Source organism: Zonotrichia albicollis, chromosome 2 (genome assembly GCF_047830755.1).
Source record: "Zonotrichia albicollis isolate bZonAlb1 chromosome 2, bZonAlb1.hap1, whole genome shotgun sequence".
Classification (NCBI taxonomy): domain Eukaryota; kingdom Metazoa; phylum Chordata; class Aves; order Passeriformes; family Passerellidae; genus Zonotrichia; species Zonotrichia albicollis.
In genome coordinates this window covers 13,839,047-13,859,779 of record NC_133820.1, presented here as the reverse complement: position 1 = coordinate 13,859,779, position 20,733 = coordinate 13,839,047, and the positions used below count along the sequence as shown (strand labels likewise).

The window sequence follows — 20,733 nt, the reverse complement described above, 5'->3', positions numbered from 1 at the left end:
CCGTGTGTGAGGTGTGTGAATACGCAAGAGATTATTGTTTTTAAGGGTTAATCCTCTGTTAACGTGTGGCTTTTTGGGGTTATTTTGCCCACAAAGAAGAACCTGGACTGTCCATAACTCATTGTTTCTATTGTCTCATATTGTCCTAATCCTAATTATTCAAATTATTATTACTGTAATTATATTACTATTTTTATAGCCATTTTATTACTATTAAACTTTAAAAATTCGACAAACACAGATTGGTGTTTCTCACAGCCACCAGGCACTGCTCCCTGTGGGGCTGAGTGCCCTCCATGGCACAGAAGGGTTGGCAGCACCGCCCCTCCTGCCTGTGCCAAGGGTGCCCAGAGCCCAGAGCTCCCCAGGACAGTGAATCCCAGAGCTCCCCAGGACAGTGAATCCCAGAGCTCAGAGCTCCCCAGGACAGTGAATCCCAGAGCCCTGAGCTGCCCAGGACAGTGAATGCCAGAGCTGCCCAGGACAGTGAATCCCAGAGCCCTGAGCTGCCCAGGACAGTGAATCCCAGAGCTGCCCAGGACAGTGAATCCCAGAGCTCAGAGCTCCTCAGGACAGTGAATCCCAGAGCTCAGAGCTCCCCCAGGACAGTGAATCCCAGAGCTCAGAGCTCCCCCAGGACAGTGAATCCCAGAGCCCTGAACTCTGCCAGGACAGTGAATCCCAGAGCTCCCTCAGGACAGTGAATCCCAGAGCTCTGAGCTGCCCAGGACAGTGAATCCCAGAGCCCTGAGCTGCCCAGGACAGTGAATCCCAGAGCCCTGAGCTGCCCAGGACAGTGAATCCCAGAGCTCTGAGCTCTGCCAGGACAGTGAATCCCAGAGCTCTGAGCTCTGCCAGGACAGTGAATCCCAGAGCCCTGAGCTGCCCAGGACAGTGAATTCCAGAGCTCCCTCAGGACAGTGAATCCCAGAGCCCTGAGCTCAGACAGGACAGTGAATCCCAGAGCCCTGAGCTCAGACAGGACAGTGAATCCCAGAGCTCAGACAGGACAGTGAATCCCAGAGCCCTGAACTCCCCCAGGACAGTGAATCCCAGAGCCCTGAGCTGCCCAGGACAGTGAATCCCAGAGCCCTGAGCTCCCTTTGGGCATTGTTTGCTCTCTCTGGGTGCGCCCAGCCAGCACTGGCACTGCCTGCACAGGGTGAGGGCACACAATGAGCAGGGTGAGCTGTCAGGTGAGGGCTCTGGAGATTTGTTCCTCTCTGGGCAGGGCAGGACGTGGCAGCAGCACGAGGTTGGTGTGGAAAATGCTGATTTTATGATTGGGTTGTGGCAAATATTCCAATTAATATTATATGTGTTATGTTAGAAAGTGATGCTGTATTCATTTTCTTAACTAGTGTGTTAAATATAGTTTTAGGTTATAACATAAGGTTAAAATAGAAACTCTGCTATGTGAGATACTTTTTTTAAAAGAGAGGAATGAGGTACTCCCACCGAGATAGCAGCCACAGGACACCTAAATCCTTCAGAGAAAGAGAATTTATTGATCCATTATCAGGAGAAATGAACTTCTTCCCTCCTCCTCAGCCCTGAAGAGCTGTCAGGATTCAGAGGAAGGAGCTGACACTGCCCAGCCAGAATCCTGTGTTTGAATGGAATTTATGCACCGTGTGTGAGGTGTGTGAATATGCAACAGGCTGTTGTTTGTAAGGGTTAATCCTCTGTTAATGTGGGTCATTCTTTGGGCTATTTTGCTCAGAGAAAGGTACCTGGACTATCCTTGTCTCTTTGTTGTCATATATTGTTCTAATCCTAATTGTCCAAAGCTTTATTAGTCTAATTATATTGCTATTTCTAAAACTATGTTATTACTAATAAACTATTAACCTTGTACGAACAAGTGATGGGTTCTTTTCACAGCAATCAGAAAGTGCTCCTTGTGGAGCAATACATTGTCTTTCTCTGAAAGATTTCAGAGATTTCATTATCAGAACAAACCAATTTCTTCCCAACTTGCTCAGATGTCAGGATTCAGAGGAAGAAGCTGACACTGCCCAGCCAGAATCCTGTGATTGAATGGAATTTATGCACCATGTGTGAGGTGTGTGAATATGCAACAGGCTGTTGCTTTTAAGGGTTAATCCTCTGTTAATGTGGGGCCTTTTTGGGGTTATTTTGCCCAGAAAGAGGTACCTGGACCATCCATAACACTTTGTTTTTATTGTCTCATATTGTCCTAATCCTAATTATTCAAATTATTATTACTGTAATTATATTACTATTTTTATAACCATTTTATTAGTATTATACTTGCATATTCACACACCTCACACATGATGCACAAATTCCATTCCAACACAGGATTCTGGCTGGGCAGTGTCAGCTTCTTCCTTCATTTCTTCTGATAATGGAGCAATAAATCCTTTTTCTCTGAAAGATTCAGGTGTCCTGTGGCTGCTATCTCACTGTGAGTCCTTTCTTTAGAAAAAAAAAATCTTAAATAGCATAGTTTCTATTTTAACATTATTTTATAACCTAAAACTATATTTAACACACTATCTAAAATTAACACATTGAATAAATTATCCCTTTCTAACATAACACATTTAATATTCATTTTAATATTTGCTAAAAGCCAATCATAAAATACCCATTTTTCACACTGAACATCCCCTGGCACAACTTAAAACCATTTCTTCTCCTTCTTTCACTTGAAATGTGAGAGCAATTTGTTCCTTGTTTATCTCCTGCTAGAGATACACTTAGGGATGCAATTGTTATTTAAAAATACCCATTGCACTGAATTTCCAAGCCCAGGACAAGACCTTGGGTTCAGAATAATAAAGATAAAAAGGTTGTGGCTTCCTGCCCAACTTGTTCAGGAAACAAGAGTCACATATCTGTCAGTGCAGGTGTTGGCTTCTTTCTTGTGGCCTTGCATTTTCCATCTTTTTTTAATTTTCTCTTTTCCCTCACATACCAAGTGTCTGCTGGGATCAGACTGATCCACACCTTCCTTTCCCACAGCTCTGTTGTGATTCATTTCCCTAGAAAATACAGAAAATATTTGATAACTTTAGTGCATAAATATATCGGAGGAGTAAAGGAGAATTTGCTGTCTGTTGTGTATTCTGGAGGAGCAATTTGTGTTAGCAGCACACAAATCCTGCAGTTTGATTCCCTGCCAGGCTGTTCCTCACCCTGAGGTCATTTGGTGAATCCGATGAATTGGATTTATTTATATATATTATATAAATAAACATAATTATATTTATTTATATTATTATTTAAATACATTTCTGGCTGGAATGAAATGCATCCATTTGTGGCTTTGGCGGCTGCAGGAATGGGAACTGGGGACATTCTCCTGGTCCTGTGTGGGACACAAAAGGGAATTCTGTGCCTTTAGGGCACCATCAATCTGGGAACAAGGTCAGGTAGCAGTATCAAGTAAATTCTGAGCAAGATGAGATCTTTTTGTGAAAAATGGGTATTTTATGATTGGCTTTTCACAAATATTAAAATGAATATTATATGTGTTGTGTTAGAAAGTGATGCTGTATTGGTTTTCTGGAGTAATGTGTTAAATATAGTTTAGGTTATAACATAATGTTAAAATAGAAACCACGCTATAGAAGATACTTTTTTGAAAAGAAAGGATTCACAGTTGATAGCAGCCACAGGGCATGTAAATCTTTCAGAGAATTTACTGCTCCATTATCAGGAGAAATGAACTTCTTCCTGCCTCACTCAGCCCTGAAGAGCTGTCAGGATTCAGAGGAAGAAGCTGACACTGCCCAGACAGAATCCTGTGTTTGAATGGAATTTATGCACCGTGTGTGAGGAGTGTGAATATGCAACAGGTTATTGTTTGTAAGGGTTAATCCTCTGTTAATGTGGGTCCTTTTTGGGGTTATTCTGCCCAGCTGGACTGTCTGTAACTCTTTGTTTTTATTGTCTCATATTGCACTAATCCTAATTGTCCAAATTTTAATTACTCTAATTATATTACTATTTTTATAACAATTTTATTAGTATTAAAAATCTAAAAAAAAACCAAAACAAAAAAAAAAACCCATGTGATTGGGGTTTTTCACACTTTCCTGTTGTCCATCAGGACAGTTTGAGCTTTGGAGAAGGAGATTTATCCTGGGCTCCATCACAAGTGGTGGGAGCAGCAGGTGAGGGGGGAATTCTGTCCCTGAGCCCCTCAGGTGATTCCCACCTGCAGAGCTGCCCCAGCCAGGGAGGAGCTGGAGCTGCTGCAGAGCCCAGAGGAGGCTCCAGGATGGGCAGAGGATGGAGCAGCTCTGCTGGCAGGAAAGGCTGGCACAGCTGGCATTGCTCACCTGCACAGGAGAAGCTTTGGGCTGAGCTCAGGGCGGCCTTGCAGGGCCTGGAGGAGCCCCAGGAAAGCTGGAGAGAGACAATTGCCAGGGGATGCAGGGACAGCACACAGGGAATGGCTGCACACTGAAAAATTACAGGTTTAGATCAGATATTAGGAAGAATTTCCTCCCTGTGAGGGTGGGCTGGGGCTGGGATGGAATTCCCAGAGCAGCTGTGGCTGCCCCTGGATCCCTGGCAGTGCCCAAGGCCAGGTCGGACACTGAGGCTTGGAGCAGCCTGGGACAGTGGGAGGTGTCCCTGCCATGGCAGGGGGTGGAGCTGGATGAGCTTTAAGTTCCTTTTCACCACAACCATTCTGCCATTCCCAGAGACGCCGAGTCGTGGCGCCGGCGGTGAGAGAAAACTTCGCCTGTTCCTGTCCCTCTTCCTCCTCCAGAGCACGCCTACAACTAAGTCGTTACAAAGACACAACGCCCCGAGCCGCTTTGAGCGATTTTGAGCGCTCTTTATTCCTTTTTACACCTCGTTCCACCGCAGAACTCCGCGTTCCCCTCAGCGATCGGCCGTGAGGGCGCCTGCGCCTCACGCTGAGGGGAGGAGGAGGGGAGAGACGCGGCGCTGCCAAGGGGGCGGGGCTCCGCGCGCGCCAGCCCCCTCCAGCCAATCAGCGCCGCGGCCGCCACCCGCCCTCCCTGACGCACGGCTCTGCCATTGGCCGGGGCGGGCGGCGGGGGGCGTGGCCGCGCGCCCGCCATGCTGATCACGCTGTGCTACCTGTACCTGTGGGCGCGCTGGGGGCCGCGCTCGGCCGCGCTCGTCCGCAGCACCGTGCGGAGGCTGCACCGCTCCCGCTGCTCCTTCACCTTCTGCGCCCGCCAGCCGCACCCCGACGAGCGCGTCTGCCTCCGCGTCGGCGGCAAGGTGTTCTGCACCGGCGAGGCGCAGGTAGAGCCGCGGGGATGCGCGGGGAGGCGCGGCGGTTGCCGCGGTAACGGCAACCGCGGTAACGGGGATGCGCATCCCGGCCCCGCGGGGATGGGGCTGAGGTTTGGTTCTGGGCATTGGTGGCGGGTAGGGGTTTGGGATTGGGGAAAACAACGCGCGGAGGGAATTCCCAGGTGGGAATTCCCAGGGGGGAGGAGGAGGAGGGGACAGCCGGGTGGTCGCTTTGGTGGGAAATGTTAGTTCGGGTGTGGGTCCCTCTCCTCGCTGCTTGCCGGAACTTGCTGGAGTAGGAAATGGGCTGATGTATATATATGTATATATATGTATGTGCATGTATATATAGATAGGAAAGAGGAAATATATATATATATATATATATATATATATATATATAGGAAATGCATATATAGGAATAGGAAATGGGCTGAGAGATGCTCTGTGTGCTCCAAATACGTATTTGTATGTGTATACATATGTGTAACTATATATAGGAGATATATATACATGGGAATATATATATTTAGGAAATGTGTGTATATATAGGAATAGGAAATGGGCTGAGAGGTGCTCTGTGTGCTACAAATGTGTATTGGTATGTGTATATATATATTTGTATGTATATGTATAGGAAATAGAAAATATATATATAAATGTGTATATATATATATATAGGAAATGTGTATCTATATAGGAAATAGGAGATATATATATAGGAATGTATATATGTAAAGGAAATGTATATATATAGGAATAGGAAATTGGCTGAGAGATGCTCTGTGTGCTACAAATGTGTATTCGTATATGTATATTTATATATACATATATATGTTTGTAATAATATATGTATATGCATGTATGTATGTATGTATATATATAGGAAATAGGAAATATATATATATATATAGGAATGTGTATATATATAGGAAATAGGAAATATATAGGAATAGGAAATGGGCTGAGAGATGCTCTGTGTCCTACAAATGTGTATTTGTATGTGTGAATATATACATATACATACAAATAGGAAATGTATATATAGAAATAGGAAACATAGATATATAGGAATAGGAAATGGGCTGAGAGATGCCCTGTGTGCTACAAACGTGTATTTGTGTGTATATATCTATATAAATATAGGAAATGGGAAATATAGGAATGTATATATAGGAAATAGGAAAAAGATATACATAGGAAATATATAGATATATAGGAAATGTATATATATAGGAATAGGAAATGGGCTGAGGGATGCTCTGTGTGCTACAAACGTGTATTTGTGTGTCTACACATATATACATATATATATAGGAAATAGGAAATATATACATTTCTCTGGGCACCTGTGCCAGGGCCTGCCCTCCCTCCCAGGGAAGATTTCCCTCCTAATTTCCCATCCAAACCTGCTCACTTCCAGTTTCAGGACATTCCTCCTCGTCCTGTCCCTGGGAAAAGCCTCTTTTCCATTTCAGCAACATGCTTGGAGAACATGGGAGGCTTCAGTCTAAAAATACGTGCTGTGTTTGTGCCCTCAGGATTCGTGTCAGGGCTTTAAAACTCTGCTGGATCTGCCCTGGAATGAGAACTGCAGAGAGAGAGAGGGCTGGCTGCTTCTCTCCGTGCAAAATGTGGTTCTGAGTGAGGAGAATGAAAAATGGAAATCAGAAAGGAGAAAATCAGAAAGGGGGAGGCTGTGGCAGCCCAGGAGAGTGGAAAATCCCTGAGCTAAACCAGCTCCTGAAGCAAAACTGAAAGCGAGCCTGCTTGAGTCTCAGCGTTAGGGGTGGAGCTGGCACAGCCCCCAGCTAGTCTGAATAATTTAAAATAAATGGTGAATTCTCTGAATGTGGCACTAAATGCCAGGATTGGTGTGGGTGAGGCTCCCCTTGCTCTGTGCTTTTTGCTGCTGTTGGTGTGTGAGCGCTTGGGGGTTGTTTCAGTTGTTGCAGGGGTTTGTGGAGCGTGTCAGTGCCCAAGTGCTCCTCGGGAAGCAGAGAAGCTTTTTGTAAGTTCAGAGGGTAAAAAGAACATTTGCATTTGAGGGAAAACAAGATTAGAAATGCTGATGGAGTTGGCTCTATGTAAAACAAGTTTTTTTTTGCTATTTATTAACAGATTATTTCACACTCACGAGCAATGGTGGCAGTCTCAGAATCTTTCCCAGCCAAGTAAAATACCTAATTCACATTCCAATAAAATTAAAACGAAAACAAAGCTGTGTTTAGAGCAGTTCTGCCTCACTTGCCTTGGATTATTGTTCTGTGAGGAGGAGTTCAGCTGATTTCTGCTCTTTGCTCCACTCCTGCTCATTTCTGAAACAGCTTCTCCTCAGCCCTTGCCCTGCCAGCACATTTTTTTCTGTCTGCAGTGCTGTTCATGCAGACTGATTTTATAATCTCAGTTTATTGGGAGCTGGGAAACCCTCTGGGGAATTGCATGAAGTTTGGCACAGACTCAGGGCTGTTATTCAATATATTTTTGTCTTTTTAAAACATGTGGGGACAGCATTTGAGGATCCCTGTTGTGCTGCTCTGGCTCTGCATCACTGGGGAGCTCTTTGCATCATCTCTGAAGAGATAAAAGGTTAATTCTGATTTTTTTTTGGCTTCTGGGCAGCCAGCAAAGCCCCTTTGCACCCAGTAGCTTGGACTGTGATCAGTAGCTTGCTTAAGACACTGCAAGTTATAAATCATAAACTGCAAAGGGATTTTTTTGGTTTGATCTTTAGCCAGGTGGGATGTTTGAGGTAGTTTAAACTTCCTGAGCTCAGTTCACTTTCCTGTGGGAGAAATCAGTGAAATCAGAGTTTGTTTGTGCAGCTTCTGTGCTCCCCAGGGTGGCTGGGTCAGTGAGCTGCCCCCTCAATATTCTGTGTTTTCATTTGGGGTGTGCAGGGATGAAATCCCACATTTGGTGCTGGAATTCAGAGCCACAGGGGAATTATTTTCTGGAATTATTGTAGGTGTGTGCTCGTGGTATGGCAGAAGGGAAATGTGGGAAATAGTGAAGGTAAGAGGATTTTTAGGAAGTTGTGAAGGCACCATGTGTGTTGGAAGTTCACACAAACAAGACAAGACTAAAATATTTTTTTGAGCTTTATTACATCAACCTATTACATAATTAAGACAACCAAAAGACAACAACTCACTTCTTACTAACAACAACCAATTTCTTTGTTACAGAACATTTAAAAATCTTTTTAACCAAAACTTACAGATAATTACTCTAGCTAATCACTAAAACCTCACCTGCTTCAAACAATACTTACTTATATACTTCCTATTAACAATACACAATTATTAAACTTAAAACCTCCTCCTCTCCTACTAAACATATTTTTCTACAGTCTTAAAATCCGTCTTAACCAAACCTAAAACCCAAACTGAGTTGAATTGTCTCAGTTGTTTCATGTTTTGAGTTCTCTCATTGTTTCCTGACCTTGCTTGCTGTGCTATTGTAACTTTTCTACTTTCAGACTTTATAGCTCGCTCTAAGTTCTCTGCCCTTTCTGTTTCTAAAGCCTCCTTTCACAGCTTTCTAAAAATCTTCTTGCCTTTACTGTTTCCCACAGCAAAATAGTTGTTTCTAATGTTTGCCATTTTTTAAATATGGCAGACAAATGAAGTTCAGCGCAAAATCAATGTAAAAATTAAAAATGGATGTAATGTTTTCCTGAGAAGCTGTGAGGTGTCTCAGATGTGTTTTTTGGTCTGCTCATTCCAGGTTTTGAGCTTTATTTGTTCCTTGCTGAGGGCAAGAGAGGGAATCTTTTGTAATTTAATGAAGAAACTTTTGTTCAATGATCTGCTGAGGGATGGATAGAACAACATATGGAGAGATTGATTCTGAATGAATTATTTCTTTCTATTTTATGAGTTTCATAATGAATGAGGAATTTTGGTGCAGAGGCATGAGGATTCAGTGTTCGGTGTGGATGGGAGGGGAGTGAGGGATGCTGCCAGTGGCAAATGTCCCACAAGGTCCCACAAATAGAAATAAATAAATTATTTGTTTCTATTTTATGAGTTTCATAATGAATGAGGAATTTTGATGCAGAGGCATGAGGATTCAAAATTCAGTGTGGATGGGAGAGAACGGGAGGGGAATGAGGGATGCTGCCAGTGGCAAAAGTCCCACAGTGTCACAGCTCAGGGGTTTTGTGTTCCCCCCTCTCTTCCTGCAAAGCTGAGAGCTGGAATTTCAGTTGGTTTATAAAAAACTGCCTTGTTGCTTTCACTTTTACTTTTAGTGTTCCTTTGTAACGGTTCAGAACTTTATCCCTTCCTTTGTCTCGTGGGGAAAGCGAAATAATCATAAAATAATCATAAAATCATCATAAAATAATCATCACCCTGTTGGAGATTTTTTCAGAAATGGCTTAGAAGGCAGCTGTGAGGAGCAAATTCTCACAGCCTGTTTCTGTAAACAGCAGAAGTTCTCAGGTTGTTTTTAATTACAAGTAAAAGTGACAAACATGAAGGCCTTGAGAACCCTGCATACCAGAGTTATCAGGCAGTTTTCTCATGGCAGGTGAATATTCTATCTTTGGCTGTTTTGGGAAAGTAAAAGTAAGTTTTGAGAACACAAATCTTGGTATTGAAAACAAAAGGAGGGGTTGGTGTGTTATCTCTGACCTGTTGTGAGCTCGGGTTTGCAATATGCATGAACTTGATTAACACGGTTATAAAAAGTGACTGATTGAGTCAATAAACAGAGTTGATGCTGAACCAACAAAGGTGGGTCTTCTCCCTCCACTTCAATATCACCCTTGCTGTACGGCTGGCGGGTCTGATTTGAATTTAAGCTGGGCATAATTTAAAAAGGAATTGTTGAATCAGTTGTGTCCAGGTTTAGAGCAAATTTGGGGAAGAATCCCCCAAAGGAGCTCCGGTGGGAAAAGCAGATCCAATCGGCCCCTCCCCCCAGCTGGTCCCTGAGGAAAAAACACCTCCTTGGAGAAAGGTGGAAAAAAACCTGTTTATTAAACAATAAGACCAAAACAATATCAAACAATGAGACCCCTTGCCACTCTAAAAGAGACGACAAACTGAAAAAACCCCGGGTTGAAGCTCAGCTCGCTCAGTCTCTGCTCAGTCCCTCAGTGCTGGAATTGCCGCAGGCCCGGCCCGGCCCGGTGGGTCTCAGGTGGAGCTGCCGGTGCTCTCCTGGGTGTTCAGGCCAGAGCAGCTCCAAGAGATCCAAAGAAAAGGAAAAAAAAACAAATCCAGGGAACTTCTTTGCCTCAGCTAGCTAAAACTAACTAAAAAGCAAAAGAGGAGCTCTGTCCTGCTGTCTGTCTGCAGACAACACAGTCAGGAGCAGGAACGTGGAGGAGTGAGCGCAGTGTCTGAAAACAAACCGCGCGCTTCTTCTCTCCCCCCCTTCACTCTCTGTAACGCTCTTAAAAGTACAAAACTTATTATTTTGTGCAAGCTTATTATTGTTTCTTGTTCCTTGCAGTTCATTGATGACTTGAGCAGGTGGAGCGGCCTGCTGGTGCCTCCCTTTCCCTGCCCTGAGAGGCTGCTGCCCGCGGAGCACATCGCGTTTGTGACCGAGAGCGTTCCCGCTCTCCCGCACCGCCTGCACGGGGCGCCCGACTCCTCCAAGGAGGTGAGGAAAAATCCTCGTTCCTTGCATGGAAAAGGGCACAGAAATTCAGTGTTATTGTGTAGAAAAGGGAGACGCGCATTCAATATTCTTGCACAGGAAGGGGTGCAGATATTCAATATTCTTGCATAGAAAGGAGGTACAGATATTCAGTATTCATAGAAAAGGGGTACAAATATTCAATATTCCTGCATAGAAAAGGGGTACCGACATTCAATGTTCTAGTATAGAAAGGGGTACAGATATTCAATATTCCTTCATAGAGAGGGGTACAAATATTCAATATTTTGTATAGAAATGGGTACAAATATTCAATATTCTTGTATAGAAAGGGGGACAGATATTCAATATTCTTGCATAGAAAGGGGTACAAATATTCAATATTCTTGCATAGAAAAGGGGTACAGATGTTCAATGTTCTAGTATAGAAAGGGGGTACAGAAATTCAGTATTATTGTCTAGAAAAGGGAGACGCGCATTTAGTATTCTTGCACAGGAAGGGGTGCAGATATTCAATATTTTGCATAGAAAAGGGGGACAGAAATTCAATATTCTTGCTTAGAAATGGGTACAGAAATTCAATATTCTTGCTTAGAAAGGGGTACAGATATTCAATATTCTTGTGTAGAAAGGGGTACAGAAATTCAATGTTATTGTCTAGAAAAGGGAGATGCGCATTCAATATTCTTGCACAGGAAGGGGTGCAGATATTCGATAGTTTGCATAGAAAGGGGGACAGAAATTCAATATTCTTACTTAGAAATGGGTACAAATATTCAATATTCTTGTGTAGAAAGGGGTACAGATATTCAGTATTCATAGAAAAGGGGTACAAATATTCAATATTCTTGCATAGAAAAGGGGTACAGACATTCAATGTTCTAGTATAGAAAGGGGTAGAAATATTCAATATTCTTTCATAGAGAGGGGTGCAGATATTCAATATTCTTGCATAGAAGGAAGATAGAGATATTCCATATTCTTGCATAGAAAGGGGTACAAATATTCAATATTCTTGCATAGAAAAGGGGTACAGATATTCAATTTTCTTGTATAGAAAGGCGTACAGAAATTCACTATTATTGTATAGAAAAGGGAGACGCACATTTAGTATTCTTGCACAGGAAGGGGTGCAGATATTCAATATTTTGCATAGAAAGGAGGTACAGATATTGAATATTCTTGCATAAAAAATGGGTACAGATATTCAATATTCCTGCATAGAAAGGAGGTATAGATATTCAATATTTTGCATAGAAAGGAGTACAGAAATTCAATTTTCTTGCATAGAAAAGGGATACAAATATTCAATATTCTTGCATAGAAGGGAGATAGAGATATTCAATATTCTTGCGTAGAAAAGGAGACAGAGATTCAATATTCTTTCATAGAAAAGAGGTACAGATATTCAATATTCTTGTATAGAAAGGAGGTACAGATATTCAGTATTAATAGAAAAGGGGTACAAATATTCAATATTCTTGCTTAGAAATGGGTACAGATATTCAATATTCTTGTATAGAAAGGGGTACAGAAATTCAGTGTTCTTGTATAGAAAAGGGGGACAGATATTCAATGTTCTTGCATAGAAAGGGGTGCAGATATTGAATATTCTTGCATAAAAAAGAGATACAGATATTCAATATTCTTGCATGGAAAGAGGTACAGATATTCAATATTCTTGCATAGAAAGGAGGTACAGAATTTCAATATTCTTGTATAGAAAGGGGTACAGATATTCAATATTTTTGCATAGAAAGGGGTACAGATGATAAATATTATTGCATAGAAAGGGGGGGCAGATATTCAATATTCTTTCATAGAAAAGGCTTCCAACCATTCAATATTCTTGTATAGAAATGGGTACAGATGTTCAATATTCTTGCACAGAAAGGGGTGCAGATATTCATATTATTGTATAAAAAGGGGATACAAATATTCAATATTCTTGCATAGAAAGGAGGTGCAGTTATTCAATATTCTTGTGTAGAAAAGGGGTACAGATTTTCAACATTGTTGCATGGAAAAGAGTACAAATATTCAATATTCTTGTGTAGAAATGGGGACAGATATTCAATTTTCTTGCATAGAAGGCGGTACAGAAATTCTGTATTCTTGCAAAGAAAGGGTAACAGATATTCAGTATTATTGTATAGAAAGTGGTACAAATATTCAATATTCTTGTATAGAAGGGAGGTACAGATATTCAATACTCTTGCATAAAAAGAGGGACAGATATTCAATATTCTTGTATAGAAAAGGGGTACAGATACTCAATATTCTTGCATAAAAAAGAGATACAAATATTCAATATTCTTGCATGGAAAGGGGTACAGATATTCAACATTCTTGCCTAGAAGGGGGTGCAGATATTCAAGATTCTTGTATAGAAAGGGGGACAAATATTCAATATTCTTGTATAGAAGGGGATACAGATATTCAATATTCTTGCATAGAAAGGAATAGAGATATTCAATATTCTTGCATATAAAAGGGGTACAGAAATTCCATATTCTTGTACAGAATGGGGTACAGATATTCAAAATTCTTGCATAGAAAGGGTAAGATATTCAATAAGATATTCATAAGATATTCAATATTCTTGCATAGAAAGGGGAATAGAAATTCAATATTCTTGCATAGGAAAAGGGTACAGATATTCAATATTCTTGTATAGAAAGGGGTACAGATATTCAGTATTCTTTCATAGAAAAGGGGTACAGGTATTCAATATTCTTGTATAGAAAGGGGGACAGATATTCAGTATTATTGCATGGAAATGGGTACAAATATTCAATATTATTGCATAGAAAGGGGGGACAGATGTTCAGTGTTCTTTCATAGAAAAGGCTTCCAGCTATTCAATATTCTTACATAGAAAGGAGGTACAGATATTCAATATTCTTGCATAAAAGGGGGATACACATATTCAATATTTTTTCATAGAAAGGGGGACAGATATTCAATATTCTTGCATAGAAAGGGGGTAGAAATATCCAGTGTTTTTGCATAGAAAGGAGGTAGAGATATTCAATGTTTTTGCATAGAAAGGAGGTACAGATATTCAATATTCTTGCATAAAAAGGGTACAGATATTCAATATTTTTGCATAGAAAGGAGGACAGATATTCAATATTTTTGCATAGAAAGGAGGTACAGATATTCAATATTCTTGCATAGAAAGGGGCACAGATGTGTTGTGGTGTTATGGGGAATAAAGAGAGAATTGCTTCATTCAGATCTCTCAATTCTTAAGCTGTATTTTATGTTTCCAACAGAGCCAGAGACATTTTGTTGAGATTTTCAGGAGCATTTTTCCCTGGAGGAATGGGGAGACAGGACACAGGGAATTGTTGGGTTTGTGGGGTTCTTAAAAAGCTGATTTATTATTTTATGATCTATATTATATTATAGAATGGTATACTAACTACTCTAAAGAATACAGAAAGGATACAGACAGAATGCTAAAAAGATAATTATGAAAACTCCTGACTCTCTCCAGAGTCCTGACACAGCTTGGCCCTGGTTGGTCATTGAGTCAAAATAATTTACATGAATCCAATGGGTAATAAATCTCCAAACACATTCCAAAGCAGCAAAACAGAGAAGAAAATAAAATAAGAATTGTTTTCCATTTTCTCTGAGGCTTCCCAGCTTCCCAGGAGAAAAATCCTGGGCGAAGGGATTTTTTCAGAGAATGTGAATGTGACAGGGAAATGGCTCCAAAATGGAAAATTAGGGACAAAATTGAAAATTAGGGACAAAACTGAAAATTAGGGACAATTTCCTCCCTGGCAGGGTGGGCAGGGTTGGGATGGAATTCCACCCCTGGATCCCTGGCAGTGCCCAAGGCCAGCTTGGAGCAGCCTGGCACAGTGGAAAAATCCTTCTCCTGCATTTGTAGAGAATTTTCCAAGCAGCATTCAAAGGGGCTTAATTCAATTTGAAACCTTCGTTTAAATTTAATTTTATTTTAAACTCTAAAATCAGCATTTCTTCCCTTAAAGTTTGCATACAGAACTTTCTGTCAAACTTCCATGATCCTCCACAAATCCACTTCCTGTCCTGTCCTGGCTGTCCCCAAAGGGCCTCCTGTCACCCTGATTTTCTGCAGTCAGGGAATTTCAGGCTCCTTCACCAAAATTCCACATCCTTGGTGTTCCAGATCACACCCACAGGTGCTCATGGCCTGCGTGAGGATCTGTGTAAAAGAATATTTTACTCTTCAAGTTGTTGTTTATTTTTTATCTTATCACAAGTTCTACATTTAGCACACAAAGAGAAGGCAGCAAAAGTCACAAAATGTACACTTTCAAGGTCTTTTAAAGCTATTTTATCTAATTAACTCTTAAAATGTGCTTTATTTCTATTTTTCTGCCAATATCTAATTATTTGTCTGCCACACAACATCTGTACTACAACTCTCCCTAACTAATCACTCTGTGCCATCAACACAATGCAAAATAAAGCAGATAAAGAAGAAGAAAAAGACCAAACAACACCCAAAATCCTCTATTTTGTCTTCTCTCCACCTCCATACTAAAAACCCAAAACTCTGAATTTTTCACCCTGTGATAAACTCTGCTACTCTCTGTTTCCTTGGGGAAAAGCTGCATGAGCTGCTTTGGAAATGATTTTGTTTTCTTGGGTTTGCTTTCATTTTCCTTAGGATGGAAAAATTTGCATCCTTATGTGAACATTAAATTTGAGAATTAATTTGATTTAGAGGGCTCAAAAGTGGTAGTCCAGGCAAAAAAATCAAAACTAAAGAGGGAAAGGACTGCTGGGTAATTTTGTTTATTGTTCTTCTGTGCAAACACAAATAAAATTCTCTTAATTTTGGTTAAAACCAGCTCTGGCTGTCGCCACATCCAGGGCCTGTGGAACACATTGCTCTTGGGGGAATTTCTGGCCAAAAAATCCATTTTTTGTAGGAATATCTGTGATCTGTGAGAGTGAGGGGCACTCAGAAAACAGGAGTTTGAATGATGTCTCATCCCTTGCTAAGAGCTGGCCTTTCCTCCTTTATTCTGACAGAATTTTGCTTTGGAATTGCAGCAGGAAAGCTGGAAAATGTTCCCTGAGGGTTTTTGCTCTGCTCTGCCAATGGATTGTTTGTTGCCTGATTTCAGGGTCACAGGTTTTGGCAGATAAAGAAGAAGAAAAAGACCAAACAACACCCAAAATCCTCTATTTTGTCTTCTCTCCACCTCCATACTAAAACCCCAAAACTGCTTCTGTGGGCTCACTTTGTTTACAGCAATAATTACATTTTATATCTGAGATTTTTTACTTGGAGAAGAAACATCAAGAGCATCAACAGAACTTCCTGACAGCCTCCAGGTGTGGGTGTTGCCTGTTTTTGGGTAGGAAAGGATGTTTAAATAATCTGTAAATCCTTCACCCTCCACCCCGGGCAGCGCCATTGAAGCTGGGACACCTCCGGTGTCGCAGAGCCGGGGTTTCACCCTCAAGTTCAAAGTGATAAAACCCCACACTCTGCTCCCTTTTTCCTCTTGGAAAGGGAATTTTTCACTGAGGATTAACAGAAATCATGGAGCAGAAGATACCCAGCCAGGTTTTCGTTAGATATCTGAGCATTCTGCAGCACAAACCCAGTCCTCTTCTTTTTAAACAAAACTAGGGGGAGATGTTGTAGTGTGTTGAAATGTCCTGTTTTAGACTTCCAGGTCCTGGGTCCCTTCCCAGGTGTGCCAGTACCGGTCTCCCTTCCCCCCTCGCCCCTTGCTGAATGAGTCCTGTCAATCAGGCTTAACATTCCAACAAGGCGCCGTGTGGTTGGTTGGATTCAAAGGATGCCCCTCAGGCCTGGGGGTCATTGGCCTGTCCGGGTGTCCCTCATCCCTTGAGACCCCACCCCCCCCACCTGGTTGGTGGCTCACCTGTCCCCTCCCCTCCCCTCCCCCTGAGCTTAAAAGGTGAGTCCGGCCATGTGCTCAGATTCTGTTGGAGGTCTCTTCAAGATTGAGGCCTCTGTAACCATGGAATAAACCACTGCATATAACCCTCCAGCAGAATCCCTCCTCTTTTCTCTTCACCTTTGCCTGAAGCCTCTTCCTGAGGTAACGGTGTTCCTACCAAGCCTGGCCTTGTGTAGTGCCCAGCTGAAACCACCCGCAAGCTAAAGGTGTCTCTGGGGTGATCCAGCACAGCAGCAGCGAGGGTCAGACTGGCCCAGGCACAATCTAACTGGTGATATTGGGATTCATATTCCAATAGTTATCCAAATGCCAGAAATAGAAATATGGATTGGGAGCTCACCTGCAGAGATGCCCCAGCCAGGGACGAGCTGCAGCTGCTGCAGAGCCCAGAGGAGGCTCCAGGATGGGCAGAGGATGGAGCAGCTCTGCTGGCAGGAAAGGCTGGCACAGCTGGCATTGCTCACCTGCACAGGAGAAGCTTTGGGCTGAGCTCAGGGCGGCCTTGCAGGGCCTGGAGGAGCCCCAGGAAAGCTGGAGAGAGACAATTGCCAGGGGATGCAGGGACAGCACACAGGGAATGGCTTCACACTGAGAAATTACAGGTTTAGATCAGATATTAGGAACAATTTCCTCCCTGTGAGGGTGGGGAGAAGCTGGAATAGAATTCCCAGTTCATCTGGGGCTGCCCCTGGGTCCCTGGCAGTGCCCAAGGCCTGGTTGGAGCAGCCTGAGGTGTCCCTGCCATGGCAGGGGAAGAATGAGATAATTTTAAAGTTTCCTCCAACCCAGACCATTCTGGGATCCTGTGACTGAATGGTCTCATTGGGTTTGTTGATTATTAACCAGAAATTCTCTGAGAAGAATTTCAGAGAGAATTTGAGCCAGAACCATTGGGGTTGTTTGTTCTGTCCTGTTCCCTTGGGAAACACCACAACACCAAAAGCTGCAGCTGGATTCCCTTGCTGGTGTGTAAACCATTTATTTAATTGCAGTAAATAAAAAGGTAAATTTATGATGGTCTGATTATGAACAAGTGCAATAACTGACAGCTCACCCTCAGTTTTTCCTTCCTTCAATCAGTGTTTTACATCTGGTGTGTGAGGATGAAAAGCTGAACCTCATGGAAGTGTCCAAGTGAGGGAAGCTGCTCTGAGGGAGTTGCACTTTGTCTCCCTGTGTTTTGGAACATGGCAAAGGCTGATTTTGTGATTTTTTTAGGTCATGAAGTCAGGTTTCTAAAAATTCTTTCTTGGGAGAACAAGTGGTTTGTGTATCCAGTTGTGCCTCCTACTTGTGCAATGTTTCTTTCCTGGAAAAAGGAGTTTTTTGATGTAGATAAAGATCTTCAACCTTTGTGGTTTAGTTAATGCTTCTAATTTTTATTTTTTAAATAAAATTTTATAAATATATTAAATAATTTAATAAATATTTTTAATTAAAATTAGGAGTTTAAGATTTGAGGAGTTTAAGATTTGAGGCCTGCGAGATTTCCCCACATTTCCCCAGCCTGAGCTCTTTGTCCCTCACCACAACCTGTCCAATGGCTGAAGAGTTTTTGAGTTTCTTGTAAAAAATGCACCATCATCACACGTGTTGAAATATAAATATATATAATTTAATAAATATTTTTAATTAAAATGAGGAGTTTAAGATTTGAGGAGTTTAAGATTTGAGGCCTGTGAGATTTGAGGCCTGCGAGATTTCCCCAGCCTGAGCTCTTTGTCCCTCACCACAACCTCTCCAATGGCTGAAGAGTTTTTGAGTTTCTTGTAAAAAATGCACCATCATCATACGTGTTAAAAGCAGAATGCTAAGTGTGGTTACTAATTAACTTATTAATTTATGATACAATGAATTTTTAAAATATATCTGCCCACTTTTTACCACTGCTGCATGTAAATGTCCCCTCTGCAGAGCTTAACTTGAATTTTTTAATTAATCTAATCTACCTGCAGCCCTGATTCCAAATGCACTCAGAATTGACTTGGGGATGAAGAATTCCCTGGGAATGACAAAGGAAGAAATTCATTCCAGCTGTGGATGCACCTTGTAATTAAACCCTTGTAGTTTAATTTTGTTCTTTTTATCAGCGTTCTTGCTTGGAGTTGGTGCTGAAGGAAACAAATTCAAAGAGAATTTTTCTTACAGCTCTGCTGCATTTTTCTTGCTTGGAACTTTTAGAGCCTTGATCTTTGGGAATGATTCCTTGCTGTGGATATTTTTCTTTTCCATCAGGGCTCAATCTTTGCAAACCCCTGTCAGTAAATTACTCAATTCTGCAGTTCCTCTTGCAAACTCACAATATTTTTGTTACTTAGGGATTTCTCCATCATTTTCCCCAACTGAAAGCCGTGCATGTGCTCTGTTCTAGATTGTCAAGTGGTCAGAGTTTTGTTCACCCTTGGCCTATAAAGCTGGGGAACCTTTTCAGTTCATGGCTGCAGCCAGTGTAGATAATTTCAGTAGCCTGGGCATAGCGTTCCTGGAGGACAGGCTGCACATGGAGAACGGGATGGTGCCACACAGCATTGTTTGTAAGTACCCTCATCCTATTCATACCCTGATTTATCATTATTTCAGCACTTTGGGCATCGTTTTTTATACCTACCTGATAAATTTGCCCTTTTTTTGGCAGTGTTTTCTTCCTGATGGGATTCCAGGTTGATCCCTCTGTAGCTCTGCTTTGATTTTGGAGGATTTGGGTTGGAAGGAACCTTAAAAATTATCCATTCCCACCCCCTTCTTCTATCCCAGAATGCTTTCAGCAGTTAGAAAATACCTTCTTTAAATCTTCTCTGTTAGATTAAGAAATCTATTTTTGAAAATCCAAGGTGAAAGTTTTTAGGCAAATGTTCTTTTTTTTTAATATATTTTAAATTAACATCTATTCAAAGCTGAACATGGATTGAGAACAATTTGGGGTGTGATTTTTTTTGCCCTTTTTTTAATGGGGTTTGTATTTACTTTGCTGTTTTATTTAGTGTAGATCACAGTGCACAGACAGAAATGAAGGAATGACAAAATCAACAACATTTAGCTCAAGTGCAGGAGTTTTTTATACCTACCTGAAAAATCTGCTTTTTTTTTTGGTAGTATTTTTCTTCCTGGGATTCCAGGTTGATCCCTCTGTAGCTCTGCTTTGATTTTGGAGGATTTGGAATGGTTTGGGTTGGAAGGAACCTTAAAAATCATCAATTCCCAAACCTTGCTGTGGGCTGGGAGCCCTTTCTCTGTCCCAGGGTGCTCCAAACCAGAAGTTAGAAAATAATTCTTTAAATCTTCTCTGTTAGATTAACAAATCTATTTTTGAAAATCCAAACTGAAAGTTTTTAGGCAAATGTTCTCATTTTTTTAATATATTTGAAATTAAAGTGTATTAAAGCTGAACATGGATTGAGAACAATTTTGGGTGGGATTTTTTTGCCTTTTTTTATGGGGTTTGTTTTTGCTTTGCTGTTTTATTTAATTAATGTAGATCACAGTGCACAGGCAGAATTGAAGGAATGACAAAATCAACAACATTTAGCTGAGGTGCAAGAGGACAGGAATATTCTCCCAAAAGATTCTGATGGGAAATTCTGTCTCTTTTGGTGCTGTTCTCTATAAATATTCCCCCAAGGAAGGCTGGAAGCTGAGGGTGTCCCATTCAGTCCCTTTTTAAAATGTTTTAAAATGTTCCTTTTGCTCCCAGAGCTGTGGGAGCAGCTGGGGAAGGCTCTGGGTGGAATAACAGAGTTTGGAAACTCTGAAATTCCCTTGGGATATCAAAAAAAAAAGAGAAATCTTGCTCAAATCTTGCTTCAGATCTGCTCCAAAGGGGATGCAGTTTGATAATAAGGAAAGGGATTAACAAAATGTTGTTAATCAGGTTTCTCTCTGGATTAAAAGCACAATAAATTGGTTTGGTTGTGTGTGAGAGGGGAAG

General features: G+C 41.5%; 1 protein-coding gene across 3 annotated transcripts in view; it reads left to right on the top strand.

Annotated features, from left to right (window-relative positions):
* Positions 1–5,039: 5,039 nt before the first annotated feature.
* The window catches only part of HLCS (holocarboxylase synthetase), a 146,770-nt gene continuing 131,076 nt past the window's right edge, over positions 5,040–20,733 (top strand). For 2 of the 3 annotated variants that reach the window (XM_074533894.1, XM_074533893.1), the window contains exons 1-3: positions 5,040–5,259; positions 10,717–10,869; positions 19,180–19,342. In XM_074533894.1, coding sequence (XP_074389995.1) covers positions 5,068–5,259; positions 10,717–10,869; positions 19,180–19,342 — 508 coding nt within the window. In that variant the 5' untranslated portion in view covers positions 5,040–5,067. Of the gene's footprint in view, positions 5,260–10,716; positions 10,870–19,179; positions 19,343–20,733 lie in introns of those variants that run through there. The other variant, XM_074533895.1, reaches the window with a different exon arrangement.